The 18,009-nt window shown below is 35.1% G+C and overlaps 1 protein-coding gene across 2 annotated transcripts in view; it reads left to right on the forward strand.

Annotated features, from left to right (window-relative positions):
* SPOCK3 (SPARC (osteonectin), cwcv and kazal like domains proteoglycan 3) overlaps positions 1-18,009 on the forward strand; it is a 191,659-nt gene that overhangs the window by 154,608 nt on the left and 19,042 nt on the right. The window contains exon 7 of one of the 2 annotated variants that reach the window (XM_038178733.2): positions 14,717-14,836. The exons of the other annotated variant lie outside the window; for it this stretch is intronic. Within the exon in view, the coding sequence (XP_038034661.2) occupies positions 14,717-14,836 (120 nt within the window). The remainder of the gene's footprint in view (positions 1-14,716; positions 14,837-18,009) is intronic. 2 annotated transcript variants of the gene reach the window in all.

The raw sequence follows: 18,009 nt of genomic DNA on the forward strand, positions 1-18,009 counted from the left end.
TAAAACAATACAAATATAAATCAGTCTTTCATGATTGACTTTAAATTGCAACAAAGGTATCCTGTGCTGTGTACAATATCTTATATTTATTCTTTGTCTTAGTTACCAACTCTTACTATTCCATGGGCAGCCATGGAAATTTTTTTATTGTTTCTAACGGAGATATTCAATATCAATCGAGACTAACCCAGCAATTTATAAGTAGCTTACATCTTGAGAAATAATAGCAATCTTGGCTCTTAATTCTCAACATATGTGATGATGTCCATTTGTAATAGATCTAGGCAGCAGCAACTGAATAAATGCCAAGTCCACTCAAGTATTCAACTGATAGGCAAATGATACTCTTCAAATTACAGGCCTCAAACTGGGAGAAAGAGTGGGCTTTGCACAGTGGAGTAGTGAGATTTTTCATATTCATTGAAGGAAAGACTGGCCATAGTGAAGTCAGTAACTTCCCCCAGAATTGGAACCTGAAATGCTGTTCATTTAATGAAAGAAGAACAGTGGTAAAAAGTCTTAAACTATCCATTCATCTCCAAGCAAATTTTCTGTGTGGTGGTACCTGTTACTGAATCTAGTAATCTCTTTCTGGACATATTTGCTGTGCCATAGTTTTACCTTGCTGAACAGGACTCTGCTGTAGTCTGCAGGTCCTTGAGGTATCTGCATCATGAAACCAAGGCAATGAGCTGTGCAGGCAGGAAAGCAATGTCAGCTCAGCACTATGATAACAACGCCACATTTTTTTGACCATGGTTGGGTTACATATGGCTGTCAGTTACCAGTATGTTTAAAAACTACCTGAACAGCCTAGTGGTCCAGCTGGCCCAAACAGAATACAAAAGTTTCTCACAGTTCCACCATACCATGCTAATCTTGGTGGTAATCACTGTTGAAGAATTGAGAGTTCTAGTTTCTTTTACTATCTTTTTTTTTTTTTTTTTTTTTTTTTGTGACCACCAAAATTTATATATCACTGTGATATATTTATGCACATTTATCTGTAGTTAATGATGTTATTTCAGGAATAAAAAATACTTTTAGGAGCGCTGCCAACAAAGGGCAGAAGGGAAACATGCAGTTCATTATTGAATTGCAGTTCATTAACATAAAATATAGAACTACATGTATGTGAATGATAACTAGAAAATTATTAAAAATAATTTTGACAAAAGAATATTTAAAACATTGACATAATTTCACACTATAAATATTTATCACTGCTTTTACTAGAATATCCTTAAAACCATTATCAGTGAACATTTGAATAATTTTTTTTATTATTATTTATGTTAAGACAACTGATGCATTATTTTCAGACTCTTTCTAACCAAGTACTGATGCCACTGACAGCGTAAACTGTTCCATAAATTTTGCAAACAGTATAGAACAGTGATGCCATTATTAGGGTAACAGTTATTTCAAAGTCTCAGATGCAGTGGAGAAAAGGTTCACAGCTGGTGATATTTGACAGTTCTTTTCAGCTGTAGGCAAAGGTGCTGACAGCGCATCCATTTACTTCAAGGATCTTTCCTGTTTTATGATTAACAAGCAAAGTTATAACTGAATAGATTATTGCTTAGCGTCTCTCATTGTCCATGAGCTTCTTTTCTTGAAAGGTCCTCAATCACAATACAGAAAACAATGCACATTCTTGTTTTATAGATTTTGTATGCAATGCAACACATTTTATTGTTAGTTTGTTTGTTTGTTTTTCCAAAAAATATTATATTTCTTTAAGCAGAAAGATTATATTTTTTATTTTATTTCTATGGGTTGTAGTTTATGAAGTGTCCTGATTGAATGGACTCAGGTAGTACTGCATTCATTCACTTTTGAAACCAAAAAGAAAAAATGAATTTTGATTGTGAATAATGCCAACAAAATTGTATAAACAAGGGCACCACAATGTCTGTTGATCACATTAGCAATTCCTTCCTCTTCAGAGGACCAAGTAGTTAGAGCAGACAACAGATAAGTAGTGACGAAATTCTGTACTGAAATGAGCAAGAATTTTACTGCTGATTTCAGGATTTTTTTCTGAACATCAGAAAATATATCTGGATCCCTTGTCTTAGGAACTTAACAGCTGGTTAACATTAAACTAGCATTTCAGTGTAATCTGAATCTTTTGCTTTATAGCTAAAGCATTACCTCAGATTTTATTTAAAAAAATAAGGATTTTTTAAATTACATTTGCCTTGGGCTGAGGCCACCAAAAGAGAAACCAGATTACTTTTTCTTACTTATTCTCTCTACAGAAATTCATATCTGGCTTTAAAAAGCTTCATGCACGTGTGTTTAAAGATCAAGCAAATATTCATGTGTGCTTCACCACACATCCACTTTGCCCGTTCTTGGAGGCTGAGTACTGAGCTACATTAGTCTGATGTACTGTTGTCGCTGTTAGCTTTTTTCATAACCCACACAGACCATATCTTGTCAGAGGTTGTAAAGAAGTTGGTTCCAGTATTTATAGGCAATATCCGTTACACAAAAAGAAAACGACAGTTTACCTGGCTAAATTAAACAGTGGAGTTTCATAAATAGTAATATTACTATGCTATTATGTAGGTGACAGAGCAACTTCTTAATAGGATTCACAACTTGTGCATTGTAAGTTTATCCTTATGGGATGTGAATAGATGATTAATAGATTTCAGGAACATCTTTATCGTGCATATTTTATTTCCCTGTCCTTTCATAAAAATAAAGTCTTTATTTCCTTAAACATGGAATGTGCAGTTAGAAGTGGTCAGATTTCTCAATACCCACTTAAATTCAGTGAACCCAAAGCATCTCATGGATCAAACGGGGAGAAAGTATACCACAAAAATATCGCTGTCTTATTTCCACAGCATCAGTGATAATTTTCTTGTGGAGATGAGACATTAGGCTTGATAGAGTTTGCTCTGACCCAAAGCTGCCATTCTTATGCATGACTCTGCAGCTATAGAATTGGCATTGTTAATGATGGGAAGTTACTGTTTTGCTGCATTTGTTGTAGTCAAATTTTTCTTCTGCCTGTTTCTGTCTCTACTAAGCTTGTTCTCTCTGCAAGAGGAAGTTAATTCAGTCCTTTCTTTAGTTTTTCTTCATTTTTCAGGTTTTCATCAGATTGAAGCCTGTTTTTCATTTCTGATGGAACAGGCTGCCCAGGGAGGTGGTGGAGTCACCATCCCTGGAAGTCTTCAAAAGATGTTTAGATGTAGAGCTTAGGGATATGGTTTAGTGGGGACTGTTAGTGTTAGGTTAGAGGTTGGACTCGATGATCTTGAGGTCTCTTCCAACCTAGAAATTCTGTGATTCTGTGTATACTATAGTTCTGACGGCTACTAGAGCATTCCAAAGGAATGCTGTACGCTTCCTAGATGCCACAGAATGTGTACAGGTAGCAGAAGAAAGCACAGACCTGTTTGGAGACCAGGTATTCATCTTAACAGAAGAAATGCCATACATTCTGCTGGAGAAAGTTTATAGACTTATGAAATCTTCAGTGTCAACATTATAAATGTAGAATCCCTTGAAATTATATTTGGTCTTACAGCAAATGGTGAAAGCTACAAGGTCTCTACTGGCCTTGCACATTAACTTCATTGTTCTCTTTGATTTATTTATTTTTATTTTTTTTTAACTTATACAGGATCTTCTGTTGCCAAGCCAAGTAAGTTAGTTTCTCTTTTTCAGTGACTTAGCCGTCAAATTTTTATTACCTCTGTGAATGCTTAAGGAAGAGCACTTTAAAAGAGTTCAGGAGAGTTATTCAATGCATTGGGTCAAATAACAAGTATCTTATGTTTCTCCCCTTTTAGACTTTGTTCAGTTTAACTGGAAGGGCTGTATAGATGAGGAACTTTGTATTTTGGTGCTTACTGACAGGGTATTTTACATCAGAGAAACATAGTTTGAACTTTCCAAAAGGGAAATTCAGTTGCTTGTTTCAACTGGATTATATCTACATGCATGGACTCTGATCTGAAATGGGAAAAAGGCAACGCTGAGGTTAGAATCCAGTCTGCTCAGAGAAAACCTGTATTATCTTAGCACATCAGTCAGAATAGGTTAAAAGAAATGATGAAAAAGGGAAACCTTTTTTTTCATGGATTTTTTTCCATTTTTTCATTAATTATATCTTGAAACTTTTGTATTGAAAGAAGGATGCCAACCTCTGGAAGTCTCATTTTCTTTTCTGTAGAAAGTTGGAAGTTTTAGTAATGGTAAAATTCTGCATGCTTACTTAATAACTGCTTTATAAAGAAGCATTTTATTATGATAGCCAGTTCATCTTCAGCATTGCAGTTCTATATCTCCCCTGAAGAAGGATATTAAATCTATCCCTTAAACTAAGAGAACAACCAAAGTGTATTTCTTTTCTGAATGTTGTCATGCTTTGCAGAATAATTCACTGGCCATTATTAGCTTGCTCTGGAGCTATTTCTTCTTATACTGAACAAGCTGTAGTCTCTATTTCTGGACTTACAGGCTTGGGGTGAATGAATGTTGGACATCACATAAACGGTATGTTTGAATTGTCAACTATTGTAGCTCATTGGTTTGCTTCTTGGTTCTTGTCCTTGGTTTGTGTTGGGTTCTGGCATTTAACTGATTGTGTTTAAAGAATCAACAGACTCTCTGTTGGCATGAAGTATCCGTTCCCCTTTCAGGTATGCCTCTAAGGATAGTTTTCTCCATGAAGTGCTTGCTGTAGACTGAATGAAAAAGCAGTATAGTTTTTTATCTTGCAAAGTTTCCCAGTGCACTGGTATAAGGCACCCTCTAACATTTTAACACATCTATGTGCCACACCAGTATGTGCTTCTCATATCCTTCTTACGTAGTTATAAAACAGCACTTTCAAAAATTTTTCCTTTCCTTTCCAAAAATATTTTTTGTAGTGCAGGAGTTTTGGTTTTAAAAAGATGTATAGGCACGAACACACCAAAGCTAAACAAATTTCTATCTTTCTGAATATTCATAGATAGCTTATAAAAATTCTCTGAACTACATCAGACATTCACGAACAATCCATTTAGTGTTCAGTACATAGACTAGCAAAATACAATTGCACTTACCTAACATATTTTCATGTATGCATGTGTAAACATTTCGGTTATTTGTACCCTAATCATATATTTTTAAAACCATTACTTTGTTCATTGATCCTTCAACTTCTGATTACTAAATTCATGTGAAGACACAACAGTAGATTATATTTAGTTAAGTAGAGTTCTGTTTTCTGTGAGTTGTTGGCACAGTCTAGTAGTGTTTGCATCTCACAGTGCATGTGATTCCTGTGCCGGGGAAGTAGGTCCTGCCATTATATTATCAATGTAGATAGACTGCCATAGTTTTCTTCAGTAGTACAGAAAGAGCTTGTCTTGTCTACCTCTGATGGCTTTTAAAGGCACAAATAATTCAGTAAATCGGAGAGATTCTATTCTCAGACCTCACTGACAGGTCCACAGAAAACTGTAATGCACAATCTTAAGTGATTATGGATAATGTTAGTGGTTAAGCATTCAAGAAGAGCATACAAGGAAACAACACATACAAAGTGATTTAAAGCATTAAATCACAATCTAAACACAAAAAGAAAATTGCTTCAATGCCAACCTTAAATTTGTCAGACATTACCACGATCCAGTGTGATGCAAAATTCCAGTATGCCAAACTCTCACAGAACACATTTTAGTTAACTTCTGTTACTCTGTGTTTTAGTCTAGTGTTCACTTCTGCTATCCTTTCTTGCAGACAAAAGGGTGTAAACCAGTGGGCAGTCCTATCAAGGCACAGTGGTAATTTTCTCTTACAATAGGAAGGCCATCAGTTCCTTCCACCCAGTGTGGTAGACCTTTGAAGCCTCTAATCAGCATAGAATGTTTCTGATTTGAAGTACAGGAATAATACAAATAATTCATATTTAGTTTTGTTTTCTTTACATAGAGCATTGTCTTGTTGTTATTGTTGTTGTCTACAAGGTTGGAAAAAACTTGTCCCATAATTATGGGACACTGTCAATCTTGATCTTGAAAGGAAGAAAATGTCCTGACTTTATATCAATGCTGTATAATACTTTCAGGAAGCCTTGAAAATGATTTTGGAAAACTACCTCATCTCTGGGAATGGCTGGAAAGCTTTCACCACTAAAATTATTGCTTTTCTATCCCTATTTGATACTTTTGGTATCTTATATTCTGTGAAATACTAGATTCAAAGGAATATAAAAAAAGTTATGGGCATGAAAAAATCTTGGAAGATAATATATTATAGTAGACTGCCCCCTTGTTATTTTGTTTTTGCTATCTAGCTTCCTAAGTGTGCAATTTACAAATCAAGAATATAATCCTCAGAAATGAATTGCTCAAAAAAGCAGAGCATGATGAGAAATTATAACCAACACTTAAGGTTAGTAGTAGTTAGCAAAGGAAGCCATATATATTGACTGCCCTCTAGAAAGTCAATTAACTACACAGTAGAATTGGGATACTTCTGACAGATTAAGGAATTACTATCTTCTTATTTAATTACAATGCTTTAGGAAGTTTACGTATTTTAAGTTGAAAATAGTATTTTAGTGCATAAACTCTGTATTTTGTAGTTACTACTATTTTTCCTGCAATCAGAAGTGGTCATTATACTTAAATCTGGATTCTTTAAAATTGTGAGGACGCAAGAAAATCAGTTTTATTTTTGAAAATATAATTTAATTGAAATCATTTTAAATTTTATGAAACATTAATCATGCGCGGAATGTCTGTATGGAACATTAATTTGAGGCAGTAGGAATAAGCAGCTGCAGTTCCCTGATATGGTATCTACAGCATTTATATTAATTATCTCATAACACAGACTAACTGAAGTAGAAAATTCATTATGTTTTGTTAAATAGTAAGGAAATCAGAATGCTTTTATTCGTTAATTTCAAGGTATCTTCCTAAAATCATAGGCCCTAGAGGTAACAGATGGCTAATAAACTCCATCAGTTTATAGAAATGGAAATATATATATATATATATATATATATAAAGCTTTTCAATTTACAACTTTTTTTTTTTAAGTTCAGATTATACACATGAGACCGTGGAAGGATAACTTAAATGATTGTCCCATCCTTTAGCTATGAGCTTGAAGGGCTTTTTGTCCTTCAGACAAATATTATGTTTTTTTTTTGGCAAATGCATTTATCTTTACCATACATTATGCTTTGCATTTGTGACAGATGATACTGAGCTAGAAAGCTGCTATTTATTGCAGGAATTGTTAGACCATTGGCCTACAATTTCAGTTCTGGTATTCTTAGATGTTCAGAGTCCCCATATGGGGACTAACCTTAGTCTGGAACCTGGCATTTTCAGTTTGAAGAATCAGTTACTTAGGTTTAAATTCACAAACGTGTGCAGAATGGAAGCCTTACAGAGCACTAATTCTGGGTAGGTGTCTTTTATATAATGTTCCAGTTTACTTTAATAGACGATGTGTTTAAAGGCAGCACTGAATTCTAATGCTAGTATTAGGGTTACCATATTTTCACACTGGGCTCTCTGGAAAAGAAATACATTTATATGCACTACTGGATGTGCAGTTTATCAGTGCATCTCAGGGGCATTAGATTTACTGTTCAGCTATATAGTAGTACATGAATGGTAGGTAATGCATTGAAAGAGCATCAGGCTCTCTAAGCATCAGCTGTGAAGTGCTCTAAATAAGCATTCTTACCACTGTATTGGAATTGCTGCTGTAACCAGTATCTGGATGTCTAGTAATCCTGCATAGCTGGATGCAATCTCCAAGTTACAGCATGGAAAAAATGCTCTTTTACTTTTGGGAGAAAACAGTTTGGAGTTATGAGATTGTAGTATATTGTTGATTTTAAAGAGGGATAGTCTTTTGTGTAGTGAGGAACCTTCATGTAAATGGTATGATAATCACAGGACACGCATGACTGGACACTGCCCTAAGCAACGTGGTGTAATTAGACCTGCTTTTAGCATGGCTAAATGACTTCTGGAGTTCAATTCCAGCCTAAATTATTCTGTGATCATCTGTAATGATCCCAAGAAACAGAGAAAGCTGAGACGATCACAAGTCTTGCTTTAGTACACACTGATTGTTAAATTACCCATCTCAGGTAGGAGTAATTCCTAGTTTGCTGTAGGAGGGAGTTGATGTTATCCTGTTTTTTTTGGATTGTCCATGTGTTCTCTCTAAGTTTACTTTTTGTTATTTAATTATGCACATGAGTCCCTAAATATAGTTCTGCCTGAATGCATGAGATTGTATGTGCTGGGGATGCTTTATTTGCAATTATAGGAGGGTGTACCTTGAAATACCTGATGAAGTCGTGGTAAGTACAAACACATCATGTGATAGCCAAGTATGTCTTGGAAGTCTGCCTTCTTTCAAGGTTCTTCATATCTCACTCTGAAACAAAGGTTAATCTTGCTCCCACAACTTGATCCCATTTGCCGCTAAGACTTTACAGTCAGTAAATCATAGCTTTCAGGCTAACTGACCATTAGCGGATTTGGGAGCAGAAGAGAGTTATAGTATGATCCGTTATGTAAAGACTTAAGAAAAATTCTGGTTGTGGGACACAGAAGATAGATAAGTGGATCAGTTTTACACTCAAAATAGCATTAAATTGTATTTTAATAATATCTTCAGGTTTTTATAGCTTCCTTCATAATTTTCAGGCCTTCTGTACTTAGATTTTAATTTTGAACTGAAGTCTGCTGCTGAAAATGTAGGTGAAAGTATCTCTTCTGAAAGTAGACAGAGACACAGGTTCTGTCTCCAATCTTATGGTGCCCTGCATTACTGTGAATGATGCTACATAGTGTGGGTGTGTTATCACATATTTTTTTTCCAAATCACATTTTGAACCTTCACTTAACAAAAAATTACTCCGTAATGCAACAGTATTTTCATGTGCTTTTCTCAACATGGTAATGATTTATACTTGTTGAATTACAGATAATTTTATTACGTGTGTATGTACCTATATAAAAAGTCTATAGTGTTAAATTACTTTATTTTCTGTTATGTCAGAAAGCTTAAGATTGGTTTAAATATGTAAGAGTATTCAATTCACTACATTAGTCCCAAAATATGTTCTGCATGTGTTTATAGCTTTCAGTAGCACTATTTTTACTTCTTCATCAATTAGCTTGAGTTGAAGGCATTGAAAGAACATATACTGATTAGCATTTTCACATATTCTGCTTCCAATCAGTAAATTATATTCAAATGCCAACACAAATTGTAACATTTACTGTATGTGAAAACAAATTGAACAGTTGGTTCCACCTAACATTTAAATAATATTTATTATAGAGAAAGACATTTCTGGCTTGGGTACCTACAAGTTTTCAGATCTGTTCATGTTTTTGCATAGCCATGTAAGTTGTTTTTAAAAGACAGTCAGTTTTTATTACTTCACATGATAGGAGACTCCAGTAACCTTTGAGCTGGTGACTTCATTTTACCCCATACTAATTCTCTTAATGGCTGCTAGAATTGATTGTAATAGCAGGAATCCCTTACATTGGCATTAGACAAAAACAGAAGTACTTCTTGGCAGGTTCCTGAGTGGATTCATGTGATTTAATATGCATTTTTTGATTACTGTCTAACCTTTTATGACCTTTACTGTCTGTCTTTCACCATTAAAGATTCATCTCCTAGTCTATCAGGTGAAATAATAGTCTGAATAGATCTGAATTACTTCATCATGACCTATTTTAAATCAGCACAGATCAATGCATACAATGTTTTCAGCAGCATGTATCTTTTCAAGTTGGTCACTGGGAAGAAAAGTCCCTAAACATATTCTAGAGTGCATTAATTAATACAATTTTTCATAATATAGTATAATCTTGAGCAAGCACATTTCATTGGCAAACAGTGTTCTAATGAACAGAGCATTAGGCTGATCTTCTTGGTTAGAGATGCTTGGTTTATTCACAAGCATCCTTGTGGCTGGTGCTACTGAGACAAGCTAAATCAAAACCAATTTAGATATTTTCAGTAATTATACCTGATTTTTTTTTTTTATTTTTTTTTTTGTGACCTAAAGATTTTACCTAAGCGTAGCTTAGAATTAGTTCATTCAGCCCAGGGTTACTTTGTGCAGCCCAGCTTCTCTGAAAAAAAAAAAAATAAATAAATTTGTTTGTATCTCTGATAACGTCTCAGTGTTATTTACCACTTCTCATGACTTTCAGAAAGCTACGTCTTAGACTGAAGTTTTTTTTTTTTTTTTTTTTTTTTTTTAAAGTCCATTCATCTGAATGTTTGTGGAAAGCTGAAAAAACTTTCTGATCTGTTTCTCAGTGGTAATTCTTTATTTTACTATTTTAAAGATTATTTTGCTGCTACTTTCATTTTACATGCCTGTATCATAGAAAGGTTCTTACATGTCATAGAATCACAGAATTAAAGAATGTCAAAACAGGAACAAAAACTTGAAATGTGGTTAAGTCATTTTAGAAATTATTAAGAATCTTCATTTTGTGTGTGTATGTATGGCTGATATCCTGTCTCCCAAACAGATATGATAACCTTGAACTATAGAAATTTCTGTACTACTTTAAGGATATTTCCCCCCCACTAATACCCTGTGCTGAACCCAATGATCTTTTGATATCCCTTCCAACCTCGTCTGTTCTGATTGCATCAATTCTATGTGTTCCTTACGTACTCATGTAAATCTGTTTTCTGTTCCATCACTTTCCAGTACAAAACCAGTATAAAATATCATGTTCTGATAAGGTCTCTCTCTCTCTTTTTTTTTTTTTTTTTTTAATCTTTTAATTCTCATGATAGGATAGTATTGGCCTTTTTTCCCTGTAACCACTACATATATACATATATATATATATATACATCTTATGAAAATAATATAAATAACACATGTTTATATATATAAATATTGAAGCATAATAAATATAACATAATTGAATATTTAGAGAGGATCATATGCAGGAGTAACCATGATAGTGAATGAATACTGGCAAATATAGTGAATTAACCTTAAGTAATTCCACCAAAACCACCTAACAGGCATCATAAAATGAGAAATACATTCTTAATTTTTTTCTGCTGCTATTTTAGTGTTAGCATAGCTAGATCTTGAAAAGCGTTCTGAAAAACAGGAAGTATACTGAAACCTGAAATTTAATTTCTCAGTGGAAAATTTCAAAATAGAGAAAGGGGGAGAAGGAAAGGAGGGAAAACAAGAAAAAAAAAAAATCCAATGGATTACTTTGACTCTTGAGTCAAAGTAAAATTGCATGATTGGTTAGTGGTTATTTAACTTACTCAAAATTTTAACATATTTTAAGCATCCCCTGGAAATGAAATGACTGATAGAAATTTTAACAGCAAAAATTCTAATTTGCTAGCTGGTTCTACTATTTAAATCTTCTTCTGGGATGTTAGCAAATGAAATGAAAGTTCTTTGATTAAAAAAAAAATGTGATACTCAAATATTGAAATATCAGCTGTTGTTCTAAACCCATGCTTTAAATCCTTGATGAGAACACTGTTTGTCCATGTAAATTATTAAGTGTGCAGATCAGTGTAATTCTGCTGCATTTCTCATGTATATTTCACATACAGAAGACATCTGCTTTTACTTGACATATTAGGAGTGTCATGAACTGGAAATTCACTGTGCATTTAAATTGGTAATACTGTAAATGTAATTACCTGCCGTGTTTGAGAGCTGACTCCAGCACTTGAGTAGCTATGGGGTGTAAAATAGGCAAATGACAGTTATAATCAACTTGTTTTGCATTGCCTTGATTTTTGAAGATGATCTATTCCCATAGTAAAGTTATCAAAATAATTAAAATTAACCAAAAAATACGACAGTTTTCTCGATCTTTGTTTTGATCTAGAAACCATAATTTAAAGCATCAACCAAAGTTTGGGAAAAAGGTTATTAGAAGTTGAAGTTGGAAGAATGCCCCTAATCTGAGATCTGATATGGGATGTTTGTGATGCCCAAAATGTGCTGTATGCACATTCCAGTTTGAAAGGAATATAATTCACAAAAACACAGAAAATTACATTTTAGGTCATATTGTACATGGCAGTGGCTAGTAACAGATGATGATGCAGCAAGCTGTATCTTATTCTTATGCATAGTCACTAAAGAAACACTATTTGCCTTTATTAGTGCTTAATGAGTTTAGGAGATGGTTATCTTCAGTGTGTCTTATTTATCTGCTTCTACAAAATGGAGGATTCATACATTCTCTCCATCATGCAATTGTCATGTGCTATTTTCTTTTAATATTGTTCAATCTGGGCTTTTACTTATACCTGGCACTCCCTCATGTGTATATATGCATATATGTGTGTGCGTGTGTGAGAGAGAGTTGTGAAAAACATGCTCATATGCTGCCTCTGAGTAGGACAACTCAGAATCAGAGGTTAATCAACACAGCACTGCACATGGACAAGTTAGACAAAGATGAAAAAAGCCAGGTCAGTGCACCACACTAATGTAGCTGTGCTGTTTCTGGGACTTGTGGTATTGTTACACAGCATTGTGCAGAGTAGATAAATGGAAGTTGTTAAATAGCAGGCTAGGTACCCCTAATGATTATGCTTTATTCCAAACCCTTTGATTCAATTGTAAAAGTCTTTCTGTTAAACCCAGGGAGGGTAGTTAGAAAAGAAAACAACATTATGTTATTTCTGCTGTCATGCGAGGGGAAATTAAAAAGGGGCAGGGTGTTCCAAGTTAATGTCAGATTCTTTATGTTAGCCTATCAGCTGGTGCAAGAGTGGTAAGGGAAGGTGTCGTTGCTGTAGCAAGTGTAGAAGTCCCACGAGTTTGAATTATGATGTGGAGTCTTGGCTCAGGAGACCACTTTCATCTGGTTGTCACAGTTCAAATGACAATTTTGAATATGTATGCCTGTGGGTCATTAACAATTTTTTTTCTCAGTTCTCGATTGAATTATCTGAAGAAAAAAAAATGGCTCCAGCACACAAGAAAAAAGCACAATACGGGTTTAAATAAAATGTCAGTTTGTTCATATATTTGCAATATATGCAAATGTATGTATATATTCCACCTAAGTCTTTCATGGAGAGAATTGAAGTCCTAAGAGAGATGTTTTAAGCAAAGGATGAATAAACAAGTGCAGGGATGCCTGCTGTTTTAAAGGCATTGACAGTTGTTGACATAATGACATGTTTCAATCTTACTCAAATAAAAATAGGTGTTTCACAGTGTTCAATTTAATAAAGTGTGCTGAAGGCAATATCACCAAACATTATAGATTACCATATAATAAAGGTAAAGCAAGTTGAACTAGAGATTTACTTTCAAGAGCAGTGCAGTGAAGTTGTGCTGCCTTAGGTTACAAGCTACTCAGGTTGTAGCTTAGTCAGTTACTAGCAGACTCGGAAAATGATCCTGTTTTAGAATATAGACTATAGAATAGAACAGTTAAGTTAGAAGGGACCTTCAAAGGTTGTCTAGTCCAACTGCCTGACTGCTTAAGGGCTAACCAAAGATTAAGACATGTTACTAAGGGCATTATCCAAACACCTCTGAACACTGACAGGCATGGGGCGTCAACCACCTCACTGGGAAGCCTGTTCCACTGTTTTAGCACACTCACAGTAAAAATATTTTCCCAATGTCCTAGTCAGAACCTCCCCTGGGGCACTTTTATGCTGATATCATTTGGAAATTGCACCTGTTGCCAAGAGCCGGTGGAGGTATTTTGTTACCTAGGGAAGCAATTCATCCAGTGCCTTTTTGCTAGTTGCCTTCCTGCTGCTTTTGCAGTCTTCCAGGTCCTATTACTTCTTTCATCTTCTCCCAGCTTCTCTCAAACACCTGATATGGGAAAACAGATTTCTGGAATGGGTATTTCCAAGCACACCTTCTCTTTCCCATCTTCTCCAGCAGCTTAGTAGGCTTTGTCTCTGCACAGCTCTACTACATGTCTCTTCTGCTGGCCTCAGTCCTAACAGTACTGTACAACACTTCAGCCAGTCTGTTACCTATCTATAGCTCTTGATGCTACAGATAGTCTCTTCAATTTTGTGTGCTTTTTATACCTTTGCTGTTTCTGGTCAAAGCCATCCTTTTGATCACCAATGTGTCACACTGTTGCCTTTTACAGTTATGTGCTCGTGATCCTTGGCTTGCAAAACTGCATTCAATCAAATAACCTTTCAGTATGTTTCTGAAGGACTTTATCTGGACTTTATCTGTCAACCCTGTTTACTCTTTTCACACTCCAGTGTAGGGAATCAAGTAGGGTGTTCCTGCATTATCTGTCTAAATCTCCAATGTGTTTTGGTAGGACTGACTGTACTATTGCCTCAATAAACATAACAATGAACCTCTAAAAGACTGTCCTGGAACTCTCTGTCATGCAACCTATTCTACAGCAGGATGTGAAAATATCTGTACTAGAAGTTGTTGTTTGCAGTAGTTTAAAAGGGATTTTGTTAATTTATATATACCATAATTGCATTATACATCATAATTTTATTTCTGAGGACCCCCGATGGGCTTTGAAGGCCTAGCTAAGTAATGAAAGTAAATTTTATGAAGAAAAGCAAGCTGTGGATCAAGCATGTTTATATTATTTACATGTGCTACATTTTTGAAGCATAATTTGTAAAGTTGTATTTGGCACTCAGGGGAAAAACATTTAACATTTTGCATTTTGTTTTCCAGTATGCAGTGACATCGAATTCAGGGAGGTTGCAAACAGGTTGAGAGACTGGTTTAAGGCGCTTCATGAAAGTGGGATTCAGAATAAGAAGGCTAGGATTATTCAGAGGCCTGAAAGAACCAGTAAGTGATTTCTACTTATGTTATTTGGTGATCCCTTTGAAACTTTTCCATACTTCTGTATTTCTGTTGCTAATACTTGCCTTACCTATGTGTGTTTTAAAGAGGCCATACCTTTGTGCTTTCCTAAGGTTAGTTTTGTATTTATGAAGCCAACCCATATGGCTTAGTAAGGTTATAGGATGTTAACTTTAAACTTTCAAAGCTGTTTGGCAAGACTCATAGAAAATATGTGACAGCTACCAGTCACAAAGCTATTATTTAAACCTTTATGTATGTGAGAAAACAAGGGGGAATGGGCTAAAGTTGTGCCAGGGGAGTTTTAGGTTGGTTATTAAGAGGAACTTCTTTACTGAAAAGGTTGTTAGGCATTGGAATAGGCTGCCCAAGGAAGTGGTTCAGTCACCATCCCCGGAGGTCTTTAAAAGATGTTTAGATGTAGAGCTTAGTGATATGGTTTAGTGGAGGTCTTGTTAGTGTTAGATCAGAGGTTGGACTCGGTGATCTTGGAGGTTTCTTCCAACCTAGATGATTCTGTGAAAAGTGACAGTGGACATGTACTTAATAATTAGCTGCTGTATGAGGAGAAAAAGGAAAAGAAACAAGTAGGGGTTTTAAGCAACTTTTTCATAGAGAAAAGTGAGTTGCAGAATAGCTAGCAATAAGAAATAATGTACGGGAGCTCTAATTATGTGTGACCCATGATTGCTAGTTGATGTCACTGTAAGTACTCGTACTGAAAAACACACAAAAAAGAAGCTTGTATGTAAAAAGCAATTTTCAAAGATGTACTTCGAATTGGAAAAGACTAAGGAGTACTAATGAGTTTGAAACAGTAGGGGGAATAATTTATTTTTAAACATCACAAATATGTAAATAGACATTTTGTTGTAGAAATCAGTAAAGTTTGTAAAAAAGTTTTCTAAAGTTTTAAAATACAATTATCAAATTTATTTATGTGTTGGCTCTGTCTGAGCTGGAGTCACCTTTTCCCTGCAGCAGCCCACATGGTGCTGTGCTCTGCACTCGTAGCTGGAATAGCACTGATATCACTCAAGTGTTGTGTCTATTGCTGCATAGTGCTGGCACAGCATCAGGACTCCTTCCAAGCCCCCAAGAGCCAGCAGGCTGGGGGTGGGCAAGTGATGGGGAGGGGACATTGCTGGGGCAGCTGACCTAAACCAACCAAAGGGATATTCCATAACACCTGATGTCACACTCAGCAATAAAAAGGGGGGGCTCTCGAGGGGGAGGGGGCTGTTCCTCCTGAACAACCACTACGTGTTTTGAGACCCTGCTTCCCAGGACGTGGCCGAACATTGCTTGTTGATGGGAAGTAGAGAATAATTTTTTTTCCTTCTCTCTGTGCTTCCGCGTGGATTTATTGTTTCTTTTGTTTCTTTTTTTTTCTCCCCATTCCATTTCCCTTTAACTAAACCTTTCTCATCTCAAACCTCGAGTTCTCTGTGTTGTATTTTCTCCCCCTTCCTCCCTGAGGAGAGGGGGAGTGAGAGAGCGGTTGTGGTGGAGCTCGGCTGCCCACCTGAGTAAAACCACCACAATTTAAAATACCAAATTTATTTAAAATGTGCAATATTAGTTTTAAGAGTGACAACCTACTGGAGGAGAGTCAAATTAGATTTAGTAAGTCTTAAAACTCTACCTTACATTCACATGAAGAGCAAACTATGAATTCCTGCAGAGAACAAATTTCACAGAATATGGCCAACACTGGCTGATTACTTTAATTCCTTCATTATTAACCTTTTCAGTGCTTGAGACATTTTAGCTTTTGCCTGATTGCTATTCGTAGCTCCTCCTTCCCCCCCCCACACCCCACCACATTCATTTATTTGTTTTAATTGGAATCATCATTTCTTTTTGTGATTTTTTTCATGATAAAATTATAATTCTGTAAAACACAATGAATTAAAGATGATTCTGTCTTATCTGAGAATTACTTCTCTTACCACTGAGTAAAAACTCTTTCTGTAGCATGGTGGTAATGCAAGAATGTTACGTAGTAATATAGGTATGATACTTTTTCTTGATCTTGAGAAAAACATATTAAGAAAATATATTTCCAGTTTATTTTCTAGTTGGTGCACATAATTTGTTGTGTGCCATGTTCTCATGCAGTAATGAAATCAACAGAAATACAAACTGTAAAGCTCATTAAATAAGCTTTTACTGTGTAGTAACAAAAAGAAAAAGTATCTAATAATATAGCTAATGTTATCTCATCACTCAATTAAAACTCAGCTCTAGCATCAAGTACTTTTATGTACCTGTACATTTTGTACTCACATTTGTTTTATGATTTGTCTGCTAATTTTTATTTTATAATAGAAATTATGGACTGTATTTAGATTAAAGATCTAAGACTTTTAATAGGTGTGACTCTAAAAGTATGAGCCCTTTACATTTTTGGACCTTGTGAAGTTTTTGACCTAGGAATCTGTTGCATGTTCAGACTGGTTGGTTTGTTTTTGAAGATAAGTGGTCACAGAATAAAACAGTGAAGTTCGTAAGATTGAATGTTTTTTACCTAATGTAAATTTTATGTCTAGTACATCCTAAATGTTCATGTTTATGAACAAAGATCATTATCTTCAATGCAGAAAATAATAACCATGTGCTTAGATTATGTAGATCAAAGCAGTTGTAAGATATCTGGATGTGTTTAAAATAGATTGGTCAATTGGATAAAACTTTGGTCTGGGAAGTCTTTGACTATTCACTTTTGTAGCAAACATCATGATCCAATTCAAAATGTTAGTGTCTGTGGGGATCTTTCGTACCTGACTTGATCTTATAAAGGAATCTTTCTAAGGCAATTAGAGAGATTTATTTGCCTTTAAAACCTTTTAGAAGAGGATCTTATCTTCAAATACAATTATTGCAATTGAGGGAAAAAAAAGTTTCTGGCCCAGTTTTTTGAATTTCCTTTTGGGAAGCCTTCATAGTCATGATTTTTTCTCCTTTGACATTGTAAAGAATTCACACATGGTTTAGGAGGTAACTGAAATTTAGGAACAATTTAGACTGGATCCCACCCTACTGATTTTTTGAGAGGCAAAAACGATTAATTTGGATGGCTAAGAATAGTCTTTTCAGGGCTCTTTTTATTTGACAGGTAAGGAAATAAAAGGTGTGGAAAAGTCTGTTTGTATTGC

The sequence above is a fragment of the Anas platyrhynchos genome, chromosome 4 (genome assembly GCF_047663525.1).
Source record: "Anas platyrhynchos isolate ZD024472 breed Pekin duck chromosome 4, IASCAAS_PekinDuck_T2T, whole genome shotgun sequence".
NCBI lineage: Eukaryota > Metazoa > Chordata > Aves > Anseriformes > Anatidae > Anas > Anas platyrhynchos.